Genomic DNA, 19,638 nt, shown 5'->3' with positions numbered 1-19,638 from the left:
AACTACCCATCTAGCAACAACTATGTTTCAAGTAAATTTTTAAGTGGCTAGACTCATCCATGAACTCAATATAAATTTCTAGATATAAAGGCAAGAGCTACTGTATGAAAAGAGAAACAGAGACAGGAAGTTGAAGATGAAAGCTAACATATTTAACCTAGACATGTAATTCTGCATCTTAAGTCTCTGACAATCAGATATTAGCCCGGAAATAATTCATAAATCTGGAGAAATACTGGAATTTGATGTTGAGGTTTTCCTCCTAACAGAATACCAGTTTCGCCCATTGTGAAATCCTGTTCATAGCTCTCAGTGGGAGCTGACCCTATCCTCGTCTCCAGCAGAGGGCTTCATTCATCACCCAGTTACAGCCAGTTAACTTCTAGGAAACATTCACTTTAACTTGAGACAGTTCTTTCTTCCTCTTATGACAGAAGCACAGTATTGGAAACTGAGTAATGCCCATCACATTGGAATCATGAGGAAAGAAAGTCTCATATTAAAATTCAGCCTGTGAATATCAGAGTAGAGAGACAGAAGTAATCTAGGTCTTTTATGAGAAGTCAGTTAAGCTTTTGCATAAACACACGTCCATCAGGAAACCCACCCTATTCTTGAACTTCCTTTTATGTAAACTATTTCATTTCTTTATTGCAGAAGCTATTTGGAATTGGCATTTCTGGTTATTTGTACCAAAAGCATACAAAATTATATGTATAATTACAATACGCATACATACAATTCAGATAGATTATTTAGGAGGTAAATGTAAAAATTTATTATTTAATTCTATATAATAAAAATATATAGATTATTTTCCTTTAGCCGATTATTACTGAAAATAATCTCGGTATTTATCTTTTCTTCACAAAACTGTTCCATGCTTGCTATAATCATTATTCACATCTGTTTAAAATTTTTGCTGAAGGAAGTATCAAATAAAATCTGTACTTATATATTTGAATATAAAACACCACAAATATGATTGAGGACACTATGCAAAATATCTTCCTGACTTAAAAATCTATATTTAACTCTATAATTTTCCAAGCACATTTAAACAAAAGCATTTGTATTTTCCATTAGATAGTGTGTTCACCTGTTTTTCGATTGCTATAAAGAAATACCTAACGCTGGGTAATTTATAAAAGAAAGAAGTTTAATTGGTTCGTGGTTCTGCAGGCTGTACCAGCATGGCCCCATCAACTGCTTGGCTTCTGGTGAGGCCCTCAGGAATCATGGTGGAGGTGAAGTAAAAGGCAAGGTATCGCATGGCAAGAGAGGAAACAAGAGAGAGAGAGGAGGTACCACACTCTTTTAAACAGCCGTATCTCATGTGAGCTCAGAGTGAGAACTCACTCATTACTGCAAGGATTACACCAAGCCACTCATGAAGGATCAGCCCTCAAGATCCAAACACCTTCCATTAGGCCCCACTTCCAACATTGGAGTTTACATTTCAACGTGAGATTTGGAGGGGACAAATATCCAAGCTATAGTATCTGCTTCCACATGCTTAACAAAATCAGGTATTGTGCTAGGTTCTTGGAATAGAATGATAAACCCAACATACTCTCAAGTACTTTCTAATTGAGTACCTGTGTGGGTTTCTGTACAGATAATTAGTCACATAATGCAAAAGCCACTGATTTTTAAAAATTTAGTCTATAAAACACATAATAATATTAAGGAGTTCTTGAGTTACCTATTGTCAGTCAATAGATTTCTTTCTAAAAGCTATAAAATAATATGAAAAGACATCAAAATGTTGTGAGCAATGGAATTAAACATTTTAAAAATAAGCTTTATTTCTCAGGATAAACCTCATCAAAGTCAATGTGTTTTTGTAAACATGATACCAGACATTTAGTCCATCTCTAAGAAAATGAGTGTCCTGGGACTTTACCCATGTCACTGCAGCCTTTTTTACATTATTAACTGAAGAAAAATAGATGCCCTTTACACATTTTTTAAAGATTAGAAAAAAGAAAGAAGTCAGAAGGAGGCAAATCAGAACTGTAAGGTGGATGCCTAATGATTTCCTATTGAAACTATCAAAATTCTCATTTCATGAGAAGAATAAGCAGGAGCATTGTCATGGTGGAGGAGTACTCTCTGGTGAAACGTTCCTGAGCATTTTTTTGCTAAAGCTTTGGCTAACTTTCTTAAAATACTCCAACAAGAGGGACATGTTATCCTTCTTTGGCCCTTTAGAAAGTCAATAAGAAAAATGTCTTGAGCATCCCCCAAAAATCTTTTTTCATGACTGTATTAGTCCATTTTCATGCTGCTGTTAAGGACATAACTGAGACTAGGCAACTTACAAAAGAAAAAGGTTTATTGGCTGGGGAGGCCTCACAATCATGGCAGAAGACAAGGAGGAGCAACTCACATCTTATGTGGATGGTAGAAGGCAAAAAGAGAGATTGTGCAGAGAAACTCTCACTTTTAAAACCATCAGAACTTGTGAGACCCATTCATTATCACAAGAACAGCATGGGAAAGAACCACCCCCATGATTCAGTCATCTCCTACCAGGTCCCTCCTACATGTGGGAATTATGGGAGCTACAAGATGAGATTTGGGTGAGGACACAGAGCCAAACCTTATCATTCCACCACTGGCCCCTCCCAAAACTCATATCTTCACATTTCAAAACCAACTGGGTCTTCCCAATAGTCCCCCAAAGTCTCAACTCATTTGAGCATTAACTCAAAAGTCCACAGTCCAGAGATTCATCTGAGACAAGGCAAGTCCTTTTCACCTATGAGCCTGTAAAGTCAAAAGCAATTTAGTTACTTCTTAGATACAGTGGGGCTACAGGCACTGGGTAAATATAGCCATTCCAAATGGGAAAAATTGGCCAAAACCAAGGGGCTACAGTCCTCTTACAAGTCCAAAATCTAGCAGGGCCGTCAAATTTTAAAGCTCTGAAATGATCTTCTTTGATTCCATGTCTCACATCCAAGAGGTGGGCCCCCATGGTCTTGGGCAGCTCTACCACGGTGTCTGCACAGGGTACAGCCTCCCTCCTGGCTGCCTTCATGGGCTGGCATTGAGTGTCTGCATCTTTTCCAGGCACACAGTGCAAGCTGTGAGTGGATCTACCATTGTGAGGTCTAGAGACAGTAGCCCTTTGCTCACGGCTCCACTAGGCGGTGCCCCAGTATGTAGGGACTATGTGGCGTGGCTCCCACCCACATTTCCCTTCTGTATTGCCCTAGCAGAGGTTCTCCATGAGGATCTTGCCCCAAAGCAAACTTCTGCCTGGGCATTCAGATATTTCCCTGCATCTTCTGAAATCTAGATGGAGGTTCCCAAACCTTAATTCTTCTTTGCACCCACAGGCTCAACACCACATGGAAGCTGCCAAGGCTTGGGGATTCCACCCTCTGAAGCAATAGCTGGAGCTGTACCTTGGCTCCTTTTGGTCATGGCTGGAGCAGCTGGAACATAGGGCACCAAGTCCCTAGACTACGCACAATAGAGAGACCCTTAGTCCAGCCCACAAAATGATATTTTCTTCGTAGGCCTCCAGGCCTGAAATTCAAGGGGCTGCCATGAAGCCCTCTGTCATGCCTTGGAGATATTTTCCGTTTTATCTTGGGGGACTAACATTTGGCACCTAGTTACTTATGCAAATATCTGCAGTGGGCTTGAATTTCTAATTAGAAAATGCAATTTTCTTTTCTATCACATTGTGAGGCTGCAAATTTTCTAAACTTTTATGCTCTGCTTCCCTTATAAAACTGAATGCCTTTAACAGCACCCAACTCGCATCTTGTGTGCTTTGCTGCTTACAAATTTCTTCTGCCAGATACCCTAAATCATCTTCCTCAGCTATAAAGTTCTACAATTCTGTAGGGCAGCAGCAAAATATTGCCAGTCTGTTTCTTAAAACATAACAAGAGTCACGTTTGCTCCATTTCCCAGCAAGTTCCTCATCTCCTTCTTAGACCACCTCAGCCCAGAATTCATTGTCCATATAATTATCAGCATTTTAGTCAAAGCCATTCAAAAAGTCTCTAGGGAGTTCCAAACTTTCCCACATTTTCCTATCTTCTTCTGAGCCCTCCAAACTGCTCCAGCCTCTGCCTGTTACCCACTTCCAAAGTTACTTACGCATTTTTGGATATATTTTCAGCAGCGCCACCTCTGCTGGTACCAATTTACTGTATTAATCTGTTTTCCTGATGCTGATAAAGGCATACCCAAGACTAGGCAATTTACAAAAGAAAGAGGTTTATTGGACTTGTAGTTCCACATGGCTGGGGAGGCCTCACAATCATGGTGGAAGGCAAGGAAGAGCAGTCATGACTTACGTGGATGGCAGTAGGCAAAGAGAGCTTATGCAGGGCAACTCCTGTTTTTTAAACCATCAGATCTCGTGAGAACCATTCACTATCATAAGAACAGCATGGGAAAAGCCCGTTCTGTGATTCAGCTGTCTCCCACTGGGTCCCTCCCACAACACATAGGAATTGTGGGAGTTACAAGATGAGATTTGAGTGGGGGCACAGAGCCAAACCATATCAATGATGTTTGATTTTAACTGGTCCACTTTTGATCTGACTGGACCACATCCACCTCTTAATAGCCATTGTCTTGATTGTACTTTGTCTTCAATATCATACTAGTGGAGCTATGTTTCATCTCCTGTTACAACTCTTCAAAGACATACTTAAAGATCTTGATCTTATTTGTTTAAAATTTCACTTGAAATCTCTCTTCTAGTCTACAGCTGATCTGGGCACAACAGTTTTGATAGCCCCTGAGTGGAAAGTTTGCTCAACTTTAATTTTCCATTCAGAGTTGTGTAACCTGAACCAGTTGAAATGTCTGTGGTACTGGCTATTGTTTTTACTATTATTTATTGGTCCTCTTCAACTAGGGCATGAATATGATTAAATTTCCCCTTGTAAACTGATGTGGATGGTCAGCCACTAAGGACTTCATCTTCAACATAGTCTTGTCCCTTCTTAAGACAAGTTGTTTCACTTGTAAACTGTGAATTTCTTTTGAGCATTGTTCCAATAAATTTTTATAAAGCTTCCAATAAATTTTCGTGATTTTTACCATTCTTACACCCAAGCTTCATTATAAATTTGATATTTGTTCTTGCTTCAATTTTAGCAGAATTCATGTTGCTCTGATAGGGGCTGTTTTCAAACAGGTGTCTTATTCTTCATAGTAACAAAATAGTTTCTGTTCAGACATGTCATGATGAGTGAAATTCATCTATAGTTTTTAAATAAAACACAGTTTATGTGAACTTTTTGAAGAACTCCTGTATGTAGTAGTTTGTTTTAATTTTATCAATATTGGATTTTTGTTGTCATGTTAGTTTTTGAAAATATTTTATGCTCTTTCACAACTTGAACTTTAAATCAAACTGATATATGACTTTATTCTCAATTAGTTAAAATAAATGCCTGAAGTCTTTAAAAACACTTTCTTGTTGTTTAAAATGTTACTGTATTATTCTTTTAACATCACCATTGAAACTCTAGAAGGAAAAAAGAAGTCCCTACCATTTAACAACTGAAAAAATTAGAATGTCAAAATTGAAAGGACATTGTTATTTCTTCATTCATTAAGCTGTCCTTCACTAATGAAGTCAGTCTTTGATTAGAGACACACACACACACACACACACACACACATACACACACACACACTCTTTTATGTCTATAAAGCACAAATGTTTCCTGGCAGTATTTTAAACCTTCTTATTTCTAGTTAAAAAAAATAATTTGAGACTTTGCTGATTATTTCTTTAGAAATTGTTACAAGATAGAAAATGTAGCAAAATGAGTAATTCTAAGCTTCATTAAAAATTGCAAATAAAGATAGCACACTTAGGATAAAAAATTTCTTGAACTTTTAAAGTACAGATTCAAAAATGAATTATCCTATAATAGACAGCAAACTAAAACTCACATTGTTTTATAAATAACATTGTCTAGTAGTTATACGTAATTGGAAAGTTTTAAAAGAGAATGAAAGCTTGTATTGGGGAGATCATGAAGATAGTAAAATAAAAAAGGAACTGGAAGAAAGGTGATATTCAAATCATTTGTTTCAGGAATCATCAGCCAACAACAATCAATCCAATATTTATCAAGCAAAAAAAATGATTTAATGTAAAGTAGTTAACAACTTACTTAAAAACAAGATAACTTAGTTTTATTAATCACATATTTATAAATTTAAGAAAATTGTGGAGTATTTTGCTCAAAGTGTCATTTTTTTCTGAAACACTACAGCTAATTAGAATATCATTCAGACGGTGAGAGAGAGTTGTTAAGAAGCTCATGTAGAGTGTTGACACAAAAGATTAAGAATTTCTGTGCTTCTCAGTAATCGCTATCATTTCCTCACAAATCTCCCTAATCAAATTATTTATAATGTTGATCATAATTTTGTATCAATATCTTATGTAAAGAACAAATAAGTGTATATTTAGAAAATACGCTTTTTTTTTTCTGTTAACCTGTAACATAAAATCTAAGTAAAAGCAGTGTTGAAGAGTAGTCTTCTTGACTTCCTTGCCTTACAATGAGGTTTGTCATGAAGCCATCAAATACAAAGAAATCATGACACAATCGCTCTGAATATTCCAAAGGAAATAAGGGCCTGGGCTTGAAAGAGGTAGGAAAGAGTCACATATGAGCCATCCAGAAAACATATGCTATGTTAATAATGTGAAACCTAAGTATTGAATATTTATTTCAACCTAAATTGTATGTTCTTTCTGACTCCACAGATTTCAGCTGTGTTCGTTATTATGGAGATTCCTATCTAGAATTTCAGAACGTGCTTTTAAATCCACAAAATAACATCTCCTTAGAATTTCAGACCTTCAGCTCCTATGGACTCCTGCTCTATTTCAAGCAAGACTCAAATTTTGTAGATGGATTTTTTATTCAATTGTTTATTGAAAATGGTACTTTAAAGGTAAGTTATTCAGTTCATTTAATTTTTAAAAATTTACAAAGCTGTTCTAATCCTGTGCTTTATTGGTTATTTTCAAAACAAAATTTAAACTTAACTCTGTATTTTATACTCATCGCCAGGACGTCACTTCTTCTTGTTTTATAATTTCTACTTTCACATATACATATATACGTACATACATACATATGTTTGTGTGTGTGTGTGTGTGTGTATATATATATATATATATATATGAACCAACAATAATCAAGTATTTTTCACTCAAAAAATGATTTAATAATAATATAAAGTGATTCGCAACTTATTCAAAAAATAAGCTAACTGGGTTTCATTAATCACATTTATAAATTTTAAACATTTACTTGTCAGAGTATTTTGCTCAAAATATCTCTGTTTCTTCTGAAAAATATACCTAATTAGAATAGCATTCAGAAGGCAAAATAGAGTTAAGAAACTCATATAATATAGGGAGAAAAATTTACACTCCTACAGATAGATTATAGATATTTAGATATTTATATTTCAAACAGTACATGATTTGAATTAACACTTACTGTCTCTTTTTTCTCCCCTTGTTTTTAACTTTTCTTCTACTTTTTTATTGGCCAGTTTCTCAATTTCTCAATTTCCTAATGACAATAATTGTTACTGTTTCTATAACCTTAAGGGCAGGTGCAGCCTGGGAACACATAGGCAATCCCAAGATTTTTTTAGAGTGTCCTGAAGAGAAAACCTCTTTTCATACGTTTTCTCTGTAGGCAAGAGGTGTTATTTGCCTTTTTCATTTTTACTCTCGTAAGTGTATAGTAGAGTTTTCCAGAGGCTACGTGACATACAATAAAGTCCTTGCTCTAATCGCTAATGTATCATTTTATTATGTATTTTTGTATTTTCAAAATGTCTGTTGTAATTTTTAGCATTGTAAATATTTTTTAATTTTACTTTTATTTATTATGCTTTAAGTTCTCGGGTACACATGCAGATCGTGCAGGATTGTTACACAGGTATAAAAATGCCATTGTGGTTTGCTGCATCTATCACCCCATCACCTACATTAGGTATTTCTCATAATGTTATCCCTCCCCAATCCCTCTACCCCCTGCTATCCCTCCCCAACCCCCACAACCCCCAACAGGCCCCACTGTGTGATGTTCCCCTCCCTGTGTCCATGTGTTCTCATTGTTCAACACCCACTTATGAGTGAGAACATGCGGTGTTTTGTGTTCTGTTCTTGTGGCAGTTTACTGAGAATGATGGTTTCCAGCCTCAGACACAACCCAATTAACAAAAACTCTTTGGAGTTCTCAACAATTGTTAAGAATGCAAAGGGACTATCATATCAAAAAGGATGACATTGTGGACTTTGCACTTGGTGAGCATTATAATAAGCTTCTTTCAAAAGTCCAAGATTATGCAGCTAATAACATTTTGAAGCCAACTTTGATTTGAAGCCAAGCTTTCCCAACATCATTCCACCTTAACAAATTGATTCATATTCCTGATCTGAATACATGGTTTAGGGAAGTCATCCTAATCATTGTTGCAGAAAGTTTTTTAACACAGCACAAAAAGCTAATTAACTCATATAATTCTAATATATGAAACATAATAACTGTATTTGGTCTACCATTTCTTTTATAATGTGATTGAAGTGTACACATTGTGAATTTCCATGAAAAGATGAGTTACACCTTTTTATTTAAATAGGCAATTTCCCTTACTTTGATTTTCTTTAAATGCTCATGTTTCTTAAGTAATAAAATAAATACACAGCATTTAACACAATTCATGTCATAAATAAATGCCAACCAAACATAGCAGAGAATTATATGCAGAAATGCATTTGTTCATTCAGGTATTTGTTTACCCATTCATTGAACAAATATCTACCATCAGCCACTATTCTAGGATCTAAGGATTCAGTGGCAAACAAGACCCATTTTGTATGCCACACGTTGCTTTCAAATGATTTAAAATAATAACAAGAGTAGGTGAAACCAGAAGAAAAAATAGAATTATATAATAAGTAAAATACTGTAATGAATCATCAACCATCAATCTGACCCTTTAAGAAAACGTTTGCTGATCCCTGTGCTATAGTATTTTTCTCAAGGCCAAAAAGCTCCATTAGCCTTATAAGAACCAGCAAAAATGTAGAAACTTAATGTAAAAAGTTATCAAGCACATATAATATTGACCATTGGTCACAAAATGTCTCCTCTTGGCACATTTTTTTTTTCATCTGTTAATTTAACTGCAACTGAGTGTCTAACTCAGTCACCTTAACTTGTTCAAATATATTAGAAAATTATTTTTAGGCATTTCTAAGGCTTATTAATTTCCTGTCATATGCAAGACTGTCAGAACATATATAAAGTATTTAATAGACAATTTTATTAACTTAATTTTTTTCTGTTACAACTAGCTGCTATATATTGTGGATAAAACAATAGCTAGTGTTTATAAAATAATTACATCACAAATTTTTAAAAGCACTTCACAAGTGTCAACAGAAGCGTTACCATTCTAAGGCAAAACTAACAAACAAAACTATATGATATAGGTACCATCCTGTTATTATCCCCATTATTCAGAGGTAGAAACTGAGAAGAAGCGATTGGCCTTCATCCAGAGAGGCACAGTGATTTGTGGCACGGTTATGAATACTTAATGGAGTAAATTGTACTTGAATCTCAATGATGGACGTATCTACTTATCTCCTCAGTATGCAAATGATCCAAAGTAATATTTTAAAAAATTAAGTGTGTTAAATTAAACTTTTCTAAAAACCCAGATTTCCTTAAAAAAATGTTTTTATAAACAATTCTGCATTTCCAGAATTTGAATAGGTCTTAAGTTATGATTACTTTAAAAGTGCAAATATAAATATATCTTTGTGTAAATTGTAATGCACATACTTTCCATGTATAATTATACTTTTAAAATAGATGAGGAAATTGAAACATATGCTCACAAATCACAGCAGAACAAGAAAAAATTTTAAATCATGATGATAAAATAATGCTGAGATTTATTCTAAATTATTCCAAGGAAGCAGTGATGTGTAGTAGAAAGAACATTGCTATTTGGAGTTATGCGACAGTGAAAATTCCTGATTTGCCATCCTTAAGAGATTTAGAAGAGCATATGTAATGCAGTCAAACTCTGAGAGCCTCAGCTTTTTACAGAATCTTTGTAGGATGCAGAGCAAAAGCCTTGGGCTAGGCGTACAGACTCGGGCCTGTAATCCCCACATGTGGCAGGGCTGAGGGGGCAGATCACTTGAAATCAGGTGTTCGAGACCAGCCTGGCCAACATGGTGAAACCATGTCTCTAAAAATACAAAAATTAGCCAGGTGTGGTGGTGTGTGCCTGTAATCCCTGCTGCTCTGGAGAATAAGGTAGAGGAATTGCTTGACCCTAGGAGGAGGAGGTTGCAGTGAGCAGAGACAGCACTATGGCACTCAAGCCTGGGAATTGGAGCCAAAACAACAACAACAACAGCAACAAAAACTAGCCTTCATATATGATTATGTCCCAGGTCTAATTCTGTGTGTTCTACTTTGATTGACTTATTTGACCATCCATAATATTTACTTCACAAATTTTTTTCATTTACTAATTTAAATCAAACAAAAATTGTTTTTACTCCATTAGTAGATTTCAGCACAAGGCACATGTAAAGTCTCAAAACTCCTAAGTAACAGAGCTGGATTTAAACTCTGATCATCTAGCTGTAGAGTAAATGATCTTAAATTTTTTTTTAATGGAGATTGACAAAGTATTACAATTCAGCAAATAATAGTAATCATTATAGACATGTAAGTATATATCCTTTGTTTTACATAAAACCAAAGGGAAAGATACCTCTCTTCACTCATTGATTTTTATTATTATTATTATTGTACTTTAAGTTCTGGTGTACATATGCAGATCATGCAGAATTGTTGCATAGGTATATACATGGAAAGGTGATTTGCTGCCTCCATCCCCCCATCACCTGGGATTTCTACCCACATTATCCCTCCACATCCTCACCACTCCCCGCTGTCTTTCCCCAGTACCCCCTAACAGACCCCAGTGCGTGATACTTCCCTCCCTTTGTCCACGTGTTCTCATTGTTCAACACCCGCCAATGAGTGAGAACATGCAGCATTTGATTTTCTGTTCTTTTGTCAGTTTGCTGAGAACGATGGTTTCCACATTCATCCATGTCCCAACAAAGGACACAAACTCATCCTTTTTTATGGCTCTATAGTATTCCATGGTATATATGTGCCACATTTTCTTTGTCCAGTCTATCATTGATGGGCATTTGGGTTGGTTCCAGGTCTTTGCTATTGTAAACAGTGCAGCGATGAACATATGCGTGCATGTGTCCTTATGATAAAACAATGTATAGTCCTTTGGATATATACCCAGTAATGGGATTGCTGAGTCAAATGGATTTTCTATTTCTAGATCCTTGACAAATTACCACACTGTCTTCCACAATGGTTGAACTAATTTACACTCCCACCAACAGTGTAAAAGTGTTCCTATTTCTCCACATCCTCTCCAGCACCTGTCGTCTCCAGATTTTTTAATGATCACTGTGCTAACTGGCATGAGATGGTATCTCAGTGTGGTTTTGATTTGCATTTCTCTAATGACTAGTGATGATGAGCATTTTTTCATATGTTTGTTGGCTTCATATATGTCTTCTTTTGAAAAGTGTCTGCTTATATCATTCGCCCACTTTTGGATGGGTTTGTTTGTTTGTTTCCTGTAAATCTATTTTAGTTATTTGTAGATTCTGGATATTAACCCTTTGTCAAATGGTTAGACTACAAAAATTTTTTCCCATTCTGTTGGTTGCTGGTTCACTCTAATGATTGTTTCTTTGGCTGTACAGAAGCTCTGAAGTTTCTTTAAATTTCATTTGTCTATTTTGGCTTTTGCTGCCAATGCTTTTGGTGTTTTAGTCATGAAGTCCTTGCCTATGCCTATGTCCTGAATGGTTTTACCTAGGTTTTGTTCTAGGAATTTTACGGTTTTAGGTTTATGTTTAAATCTTTAATCCATCTGGAGTTAATTTTAGTGTAAGGTGTCAGGAAGGGGTCCAGTTTCTCTTTTCTGCACATTGCTACCCATTTTTCCCAACATCATTTATTAAACAGGGGATCCTTTCCCCATTGCTTGTTTTTGTCAGGTTTGTCAAAGAACAGATGGTTGTAGATATGCGGTGTTACTTCTGAAACCTCTGTTCTGTTCCATTAGTCTGTATCTCTGTTTTGGTACCAGTACCATGCTGTTTTGATTACTGTAGCCTTGTAGTATAGATTGAAGTCAGGCAGCGTGATGCCTCCAGCTTTGTTCTTTTTGCTTAGGATTGTCTTGGCTATGTGGGCTCTCGTTTGGTTCCATATGAAGTTTAAAGTGTTTTTTCCCAGTTCTGTGAAGAAGGTCATGGGTAGTTTGATGGAGACAGCATTCAATCTATAAATTACTTTGGGCAGTATGTCCATTTTCATAATATTGAGTCTTCCTAACCATGTGCGTGGAATGTTTTTCCATCTGTTTGTGTCCTCTCTTATTTCCTTGAGCAGTAGTTTGTAGTTCTCCTTGAAAAGGTCCTTTACATCCTTTGTTAGTTGTATTTCTAGGTATTTTATTCTCTTTGTGGCCATTGTGAATGGGAGTTTGCTTTTGATTTGGCTCTCTGTTTGTCTGTTGTTGGTGTATAGGAATGCTTGTGATTTCTGCACATAGATTTTGTATTCTGAGACTTTGCTGAAGTTGCTTATCAGTTTAAGGAGATTTTGGACTAGGACAATGGGGTCTTCTAAGTATACAATCATGTCATCTGCAAATAGAGACAATTTGGCTTCCCCTTTTCCTAATTGAATACCTTTTATTTTTCATGTCTGATTCCTCTGGCTGGAACTTCCAGTATTATACTGAATAGGAGTGGTAAGAGAGGGCACCCTTATCTAGTGCCAGATCAAAGGGAATGCTTCCAGTTTTTGCCTATTCAGTATGATATTGGCTTTGGGTTTGTCATAAATACCTTTTATTATTTTGTGATACTTTTATTATTTTGTGATCGATACCTAGTTTATTGACAGAATTTAGCATAAGGCGCTGTTGAACTTTGTCGAAGGCCTTTTCTTCATCTATCGAGATAATCATGTGTTTTTTGTTGTTGGTTCTATTTATGTGATGGATTACATTTATAGACCTGTATATGTAAACCAGCATTGCATGCCTAGAATGAAGCCTACCTGATTGTGATGGATAAGCTTTTTGATGTGCTGTTGCAATCTGTTTGTCAGTATTTTACTGAAGATTTTTTCATCAGTGTTCGTCATGGATATTGGCCCGAAGTTTTCTTTTTTTGTTTAGTCTCTGCCTGATTTTGGTATCAGAATGATTTTGGTCTCCTAAAATGCGGGAGGATTCTCTCTTTTTGTATTGTTTGGAATAGTTTCAGGAGGAATGGTACCAACTCCTCTTTGTACGTCTGGTAGAATTCAGCTGTGACATCATCTGTACCTGGACTTTTATTGGTTAGTAGGCTATTAATTGCTGCCTCAACTTCAGCCTTAGTATTGGTCTACTCAGGGTTTCAACTTCTTCCTGTTTTACACTTGGGAGGGTGCCAGGAATTCGTCCATTTCTTCCAGGTTTACTGGTTTATGTGCATAGAGTTGTTTGTAGTAATCTCTGATGGTAGCTTGCATTTCTGTGGAATCAGTGGTGATATCCCCTTTATCATTTTTTATTGCATCTATTTGATTCTTCTCTCTTTTCTTTTTTATTAATCTGGCTAGCAGTATGTTTATTTTGTTGATCTTTAAAAAAAAACAGCTCCTGGATTTATTGATTTTTTGAAGGTTTTTTTGTGTCTCTTTCTCCTTCCTTCTGCTCTGATCTTAGTTATTTCTTGTCTTCTGCTAGCTTTTGAATTTTTTTGATCTTGCTCCACTAGCTCTTTCAATTTTGATGATAGGGTGTCTATTTTAGATCTTTCCTTGCCTCTCATGTGGGCATTTATTGCTGTAAATTTCCCTCTAGACACTGCTTTGAATGTGTCCCAGAGATTCCTGTATGTTGTGTCCTCGTTCTCATTGGTTTTGAAGAAAATCTTTACTTCTGCCTTCATTTCATTGTTTATCCAGTTGACATTTGGGAGCCAGTTGTTCAGTTTCCATGAAACTGTGCGGTTTTGAGTTAGCTTCTTAATCTTGAGTTCTAATTTGATTGCACTGTGGTCTGAGAGACTTTGTTATGATTTCCATTCTTTTGCATTTGCTGAGGATTGATTTACTTCCAATTATGTGGTCAGTTTTAGAGTAAGTGTGATATGGTGCTGAGTAGAATGTATATTCTGTGGCTTTGGAGGGGAGAGTTCTGTAAATGTCTATTAGGTCTGCTTGTTCCAGATCTGCGTTCAAGTCGTAGATGTCCTTGTTGATTTTCTGTCTCATTGATCTGTCTAATATTAACAGTGGAGTGTTAAGAAATCTCCCACTATTATTGTATGGGAGTCTAAGTCTCTTTATATGTTGTTAAGAACTTGCTTTATGTATCTGAGTGCTGCTGTATTGGGTGCATATATATTTAGGATAGTTAGTTCTTCTTGATGTATTGATCCTTTTACCATTATGTAATGCCCTTTTTTGTCTCTTTTGATCTTTGTTGGTTTAAAGTCCATTTTATCAGAGACTAGGATTCCCACTCCTTTTTTTGGCTCTCCATTTGCTTGGTAGACCTTCTTCCATCCCTTTACTTTGAATTTGTGTGTGTCTTTGCATGTGAGATGGGTCTCCTGGATACAGCACACTGATGAGTCTTGACTTTTTATCCGATTTGCCAGTCTGTGTCTTTTGATTGGGGCATTTAGGCTGTTTACATTTAACGTTAATATTTTTATGTGTGAATTTGATACTGTCATTTTGTTACTAGTTGTTTGTTTTGCCCATTGGTCGATGCAGTTTCTTCATTGTGTTGTTTGTCTTTACCATTTGGTTCATTTTTGCACTGCCTGGTACTGGTTGTTCCTTTCCGAATTTAGTGCTTCCTTGAGGAGCTCTTGTAAGGCAGTTCTGGTGGTGATGAAATCTCTCAGTAATTGCTTGTCCATAAATTATTTTATTTCTCCTTCACTTATGAAGCTTACTTTGGCTGGATATGAAATTCTAGGTTGAAAGTTATTTTCTTTAAGGATGTTGAATATTGGCACCCATTCTCTTCTGGATTGTAGGTTTCCTGCTGTGAGATCCTCTGTGAGTCTGATGGGCTTCCCTTTGTGGGTGACCCGACCTTTCTCTCTGACTGCCCTTAGCATTTTTTCCTTCATTTAAACCCTGGTGAAGCTGATAAATATTGCCTTGAGGTTGTTCTTCTGGAGGATTATCTTTGTGATATTCTTTGTATTTCCTGTATTTGAATGTTGGCCTGCTTTGCTAGGTTCAGGAAGTTCTCCTGGATAATATCCTGAAGAGTATTTTTCAGCTTTGATTCATTCTCCCTGTCCTCTTCAGGTACACCAGTCAATCATAGATTAGGTCTTTTCATATAACCTCTTATTTCTTGGAAGCTTTGTTCCTTTCTTTTCACTCTTTTTTCTCTTTTCTTGCCTTCTCTTTATATTTCATTGAGTTAATCTTCAATCTCTAATCCTTTCTGCTTGGTCAATTTGGCTATTGAAACTTTTGTATGTTTCACAAAGTTCTCATGCTGTGTTTTTGAGCTTCTTCATCAAGTTGTTTATACTCTTCTCTAGGATGGCTATTCTAGTTAGCATTTCATCTAACCTTTTTCAGCATTCTTAGTTTCTTTGCTTTGGGTTAGAACATGATCTTTTAGCTCAAAGAAGTCTGAGCTGAAAGACTTTTACTCTCCTTCAGAAGCCTGCTCTGTACTTCTGTCAGTTTGTCAAATTCAGTCTGTGTCCTGTTTTGTTCTCAGGGGAGGAGAGGCATTCTGGACTGTGATGATTTTATCCTTTTTGCACTGGTTTCTTCCCATCTTCATGGATTTATCTATCTTTGAAGTTAGTGATACTGGTTGGGGTCTCTGAGTGGACATCCCTTCTGTTAAAGTTGGGGTTATTGCTCCTATATGAGGCTTTTTTTTTTTTTTACACAGGGTTCAGTGTGCTGCTTAAGACAGTCTGTCCCTTGTCTGCCTGTGGAGGCGCTGCTGGGCTGCGCTGGTCTCAGCCAGGCTGCTGCTTACTCTTCTCCTGGTTTCTGTTTACACTGGTGAAATTATCCCCACCTTCCCAAGGGCAGGTCTTTCCCTTTGCCGAGCTGGTTTGTCTGGAATGGAGCTCAGTCTCATTTGTCAACTGGGAAACTCTCCTGCGAGAGGCTTCCACTTGCTGGATCTTGTTGGGGTGGGACCTGTCTGGCTGTATCATCCAACTCCCTACTTTAAACTCTCCTTCCTTCTGTGGGACAGGCAGTTTGGATCCGCAAACCTTCTTGGTGTTAAAGTCTCCACCCTGGTCTGTGCCGACAATTCTCGGCACCAGGCTGGCCGGTGCAGTCACCTAGGGCTGCGGCTCGGGGTGGTTCTCAGCCAGGCAGCGCTTTCTTGGATTGTGGACTGCAGAAGTCATGCAGTGAAGCACAGTATCTGAATTGAAGTACCGAAGGGGTGAAGCCCCCAATCCTCTGTGCCAGGTGCACTTCCTGGGTGGGGCAGAGCCCCGCCCTTTCTTGGCTTGCCCTCTTTGGGCTGCTCTTGCTGCCTTTTTAGGGGCTGTCAATCCCACTGTTCAACCAGTCCCTTTGAAAAGAACCCAGTACCTTCTTCAGAGACACGGAAATCACTCTTACTTTGTGTCTCACTGGGAGCTCCCCTCCAGAGAAGCTCCCTTTAAGCCATCTGGGCGGAAGTCCTCCACTCATTAGTTTTACGGTTCCTAAAATACGTTTAACGTATTGTGAATTAATTTTTTCTTTTCTTTTTGAGATTGAGTCTCGCTCTGTCCCCCAGGCTGCAGTGCAGTTGTGCAATCTAGGCTCACTGCAACTTCTGCCTCCTAGGTTCATGTGATTCTCCTGTCTCAGCCTCCCGAGTAGCTGGGATTACAGGTTCACGCCACCATGCCTGGCTAATATTTGTATTTTTAGTAGAAATGGGGTTTCACCATTTTGGTCAGGCTGATCTTGAACTCCTGACCTTGTGATCCGCCAGCCTTAGCCTCCCAAAGTACTGGGATTACATGCTTGAGCCGCCGTGCCCAGCCGAATTAATTTTTTTCCCATTTGACAGGGAAAACAGTGGCTATCCATCAGTCTTGGTAGTATGATATTTCGTAAGATGTTTTCACCTACAATCCACAAGTCTCTGATAATTCTTCCTGATGCTTCTTATTGGAGTTTTTAAAGACTGCTGACAGTAAATAATCTTATAAAGGAAAGGAGTATTTTGCAAAGGCCAAATATCATAAAAAGTTAAAATATATAGCATTATCTTTATCTTTGGACTACATGTGAGAGGATTTGGGTATTTCAGCTTAAATATAGCTAGGGGCACAAGTTATGAAACACTATGCAAGTGAATTTCTTAACACATGTGGGTTATAGATCACTTTTAGATACCATAAAAACATTAAAGCCCCTCTCTGGGAAAGAATAGACACAGTATAATCAATATACATGTAGACACATGATTGCTAAGAAGCTTAATAAGACACTGTAGCACATCCATGGAATTTTTGGGGGTGCTTGGTCAATCATACCTGATATAGACATGCGTTTTCCTCTCTAGTTCATATCTTAGTTGCCATTAACAGTAATTCTACAAATGGACCTAGATACCCTGACATCTCAGAAGCTTGGAATGAATGGCTAATTTTCACAGTCTTGAAGTTTCCCTTTCTGTGACATTAATACTGTCCTCTAAATTGTATTAACCACTCTTTGCCTTGCTCAACTGCTATTGTGTTAGTAGCTTAACTGCTGTTTTGTAAGGACAATTCCAATAATACTTGCTTTCTGCTGGTAGAGGTACTTGCCTTTCTCAACCATGTTCCTCAGAATATTGAAAAAGAACCTAGACTTGTGTGTGTTTGTGTGTGTAGACAGGTATGCGTGTGCATTTATATCTCTATAATACTCATATATTTATGTGTATTAAATTTAGAGCTTGCTACTTGTAAACCTTCAGCTATCACTTGTCTTTAAGTTTCAAACTTCATGTCTCTCCAAAGTGATGTAAAATATTCTGATTAATTATAAAGTCCAGTACAAATATTAACATTAATATTTGAATATTAATATTTTGAAAATAAAATATTAATTTCATGCTGAGAAACTGAGGTCAAACCTTTTTCTCCCAACAGTACCACCTTTACTGTCCTGGTGAGGCAAAATTGAAAAGCATTAATACTACTATTAGAGTGGATAACGGGCAAAAGTATACACTGCTTATCAGGTAGGATACACTTATTTCTTTTCCACTTAATCTCATTAAGTAGCAAAGGCTATCCCTCTTAATATTGTCCTTGTCATTTCAAAATTGATGTTATCCTGATTAGTATTAACATGTGCATCTGTATGAATTAATGTTTGTCAAGCTTTTCTGTATATTCTAAAAATTATACTGAGAAGAGAATATTATAGGAATTATATTATCAATGAACTTTGATAAGGAGATTTACAAAGGATCCATGAAAGCCTCATATTTTTCTTTTAGGGCAGTTGTAACAAATCAAACAAACTGGTAATTTATTTTGATAAACAAAGTAAATTACATTCAGTGTAGAAACTGTGGAACTTCCCGAAAAGCATAAAGAAGAATATTAAAATGGCGCACCACAATCCAGGTCGAGTAATTAAGGTGTATGATTCATATTTTTCAAAAGCTGTGTTTGAAGGTGACCCTATCCCTAGAACATCTGAAATAAATCAGTTTGCCAATCCGATAAATAATTTTTTTTCCTTTTTCTTCTTTGATTTTTATTTAATTTTAATTTTTAATATAGATGTAATGCTTTTTTGTTGTATATTTTTTATTTATTTAAGTGATGCTGAAAACACATACCATAGTCATATGCCAGTATGTAGACTGAATTATTTTTGGCAGTAGATTATTTAATAAAAGGAAATATCTATTTAAAGTCAATACAAGTGAAGGAAAAAGAGTCCTGAACAGAGACTGGGAAAAAAGTTAAATGAGAGGTTTTAAGGAAGTTCTACCTTTATTGTGCAAGAACTACCCAAATTCTATTATCTAGACTACAGAAATGTACAGAAAATTGACCAAAAAATAATTTGTTATCAAATAAATCAAGGAAAGCCTATATCACATCTACCCCCAACCCAGAATACTCAAAACGAACATAGCATTTTATGACCTCTGAGATGCTGTTTAATAAAACATCTTTTTTTGTTTGTTTTCTTAATGCTTTAGTGTTACTGTACTTAAAAGTGTCATGACACAGACATACAACATTTAACATCTTTCCTCATCATTTTAATCTCCTAAATAACAAATGTTGGGGCCAGTGCACTTTGGACAGTGACATCTTAGCTATGGTCATAATTTCCCTGGGCACGGACCACCATCATCTGTAGGGAAGCAAGTGCATGAGCCTTGGGTGGGAGAAAGAATCAAATCATGAAAGACATAGATGGGCTCCTGAAGCAAAATGACAGATTGTATCATGGAGAGACAGAAGGAAAA

The 19,638-nt window shown here is 36.6% G+C and overlaps 1 protein-coding gene across 1 annotated transcript in view; it reads left to right on the top strand.

Annotated features, from left to right (window-relative positions):
• LOC108301579 (eyes shut homolog) overlaps nt 1–19,638 on the top strand; it is a 1,388,593-nt gene that overhangs the window by 680,067 nt on the left and 688,888 nt on the right. Inside the window, exons 16-17 of the mRNA XM_017524691.2 lie at nt 6,767–6,957; nt 18,296–18,387. Coding sequence (XP_017380180.2) covers nt 6,767–6,957; nt 18,296–18,387 — 283 coding nt within the window. The remainder of the gene's footprint in view (nt 1–6,766; nt 6,958–18,295; nt 18,388–19,638) is intronic.

This window comes from Cebus imitator, unplaced genomic scaffold, assembly GCF_001604975.1.
Source record: "Cebus imitator isolate Cc_AM_T3 unplaced genomic scaffold, Cebus_imitator-1.0 Scaffold36, whole genome shotgun sequence".
Taxonomy (NCBI): Eukaryota; Metazoa; Chordata; class Mammalia; order Primates; family Cebidae; genus Cebus; species Cebus imitator.
The sequence above is the reverse complement of the archived record's forward strand: the minus strand, read 5'-3'. Positions and strand labels throughout refer to the sequence as shown.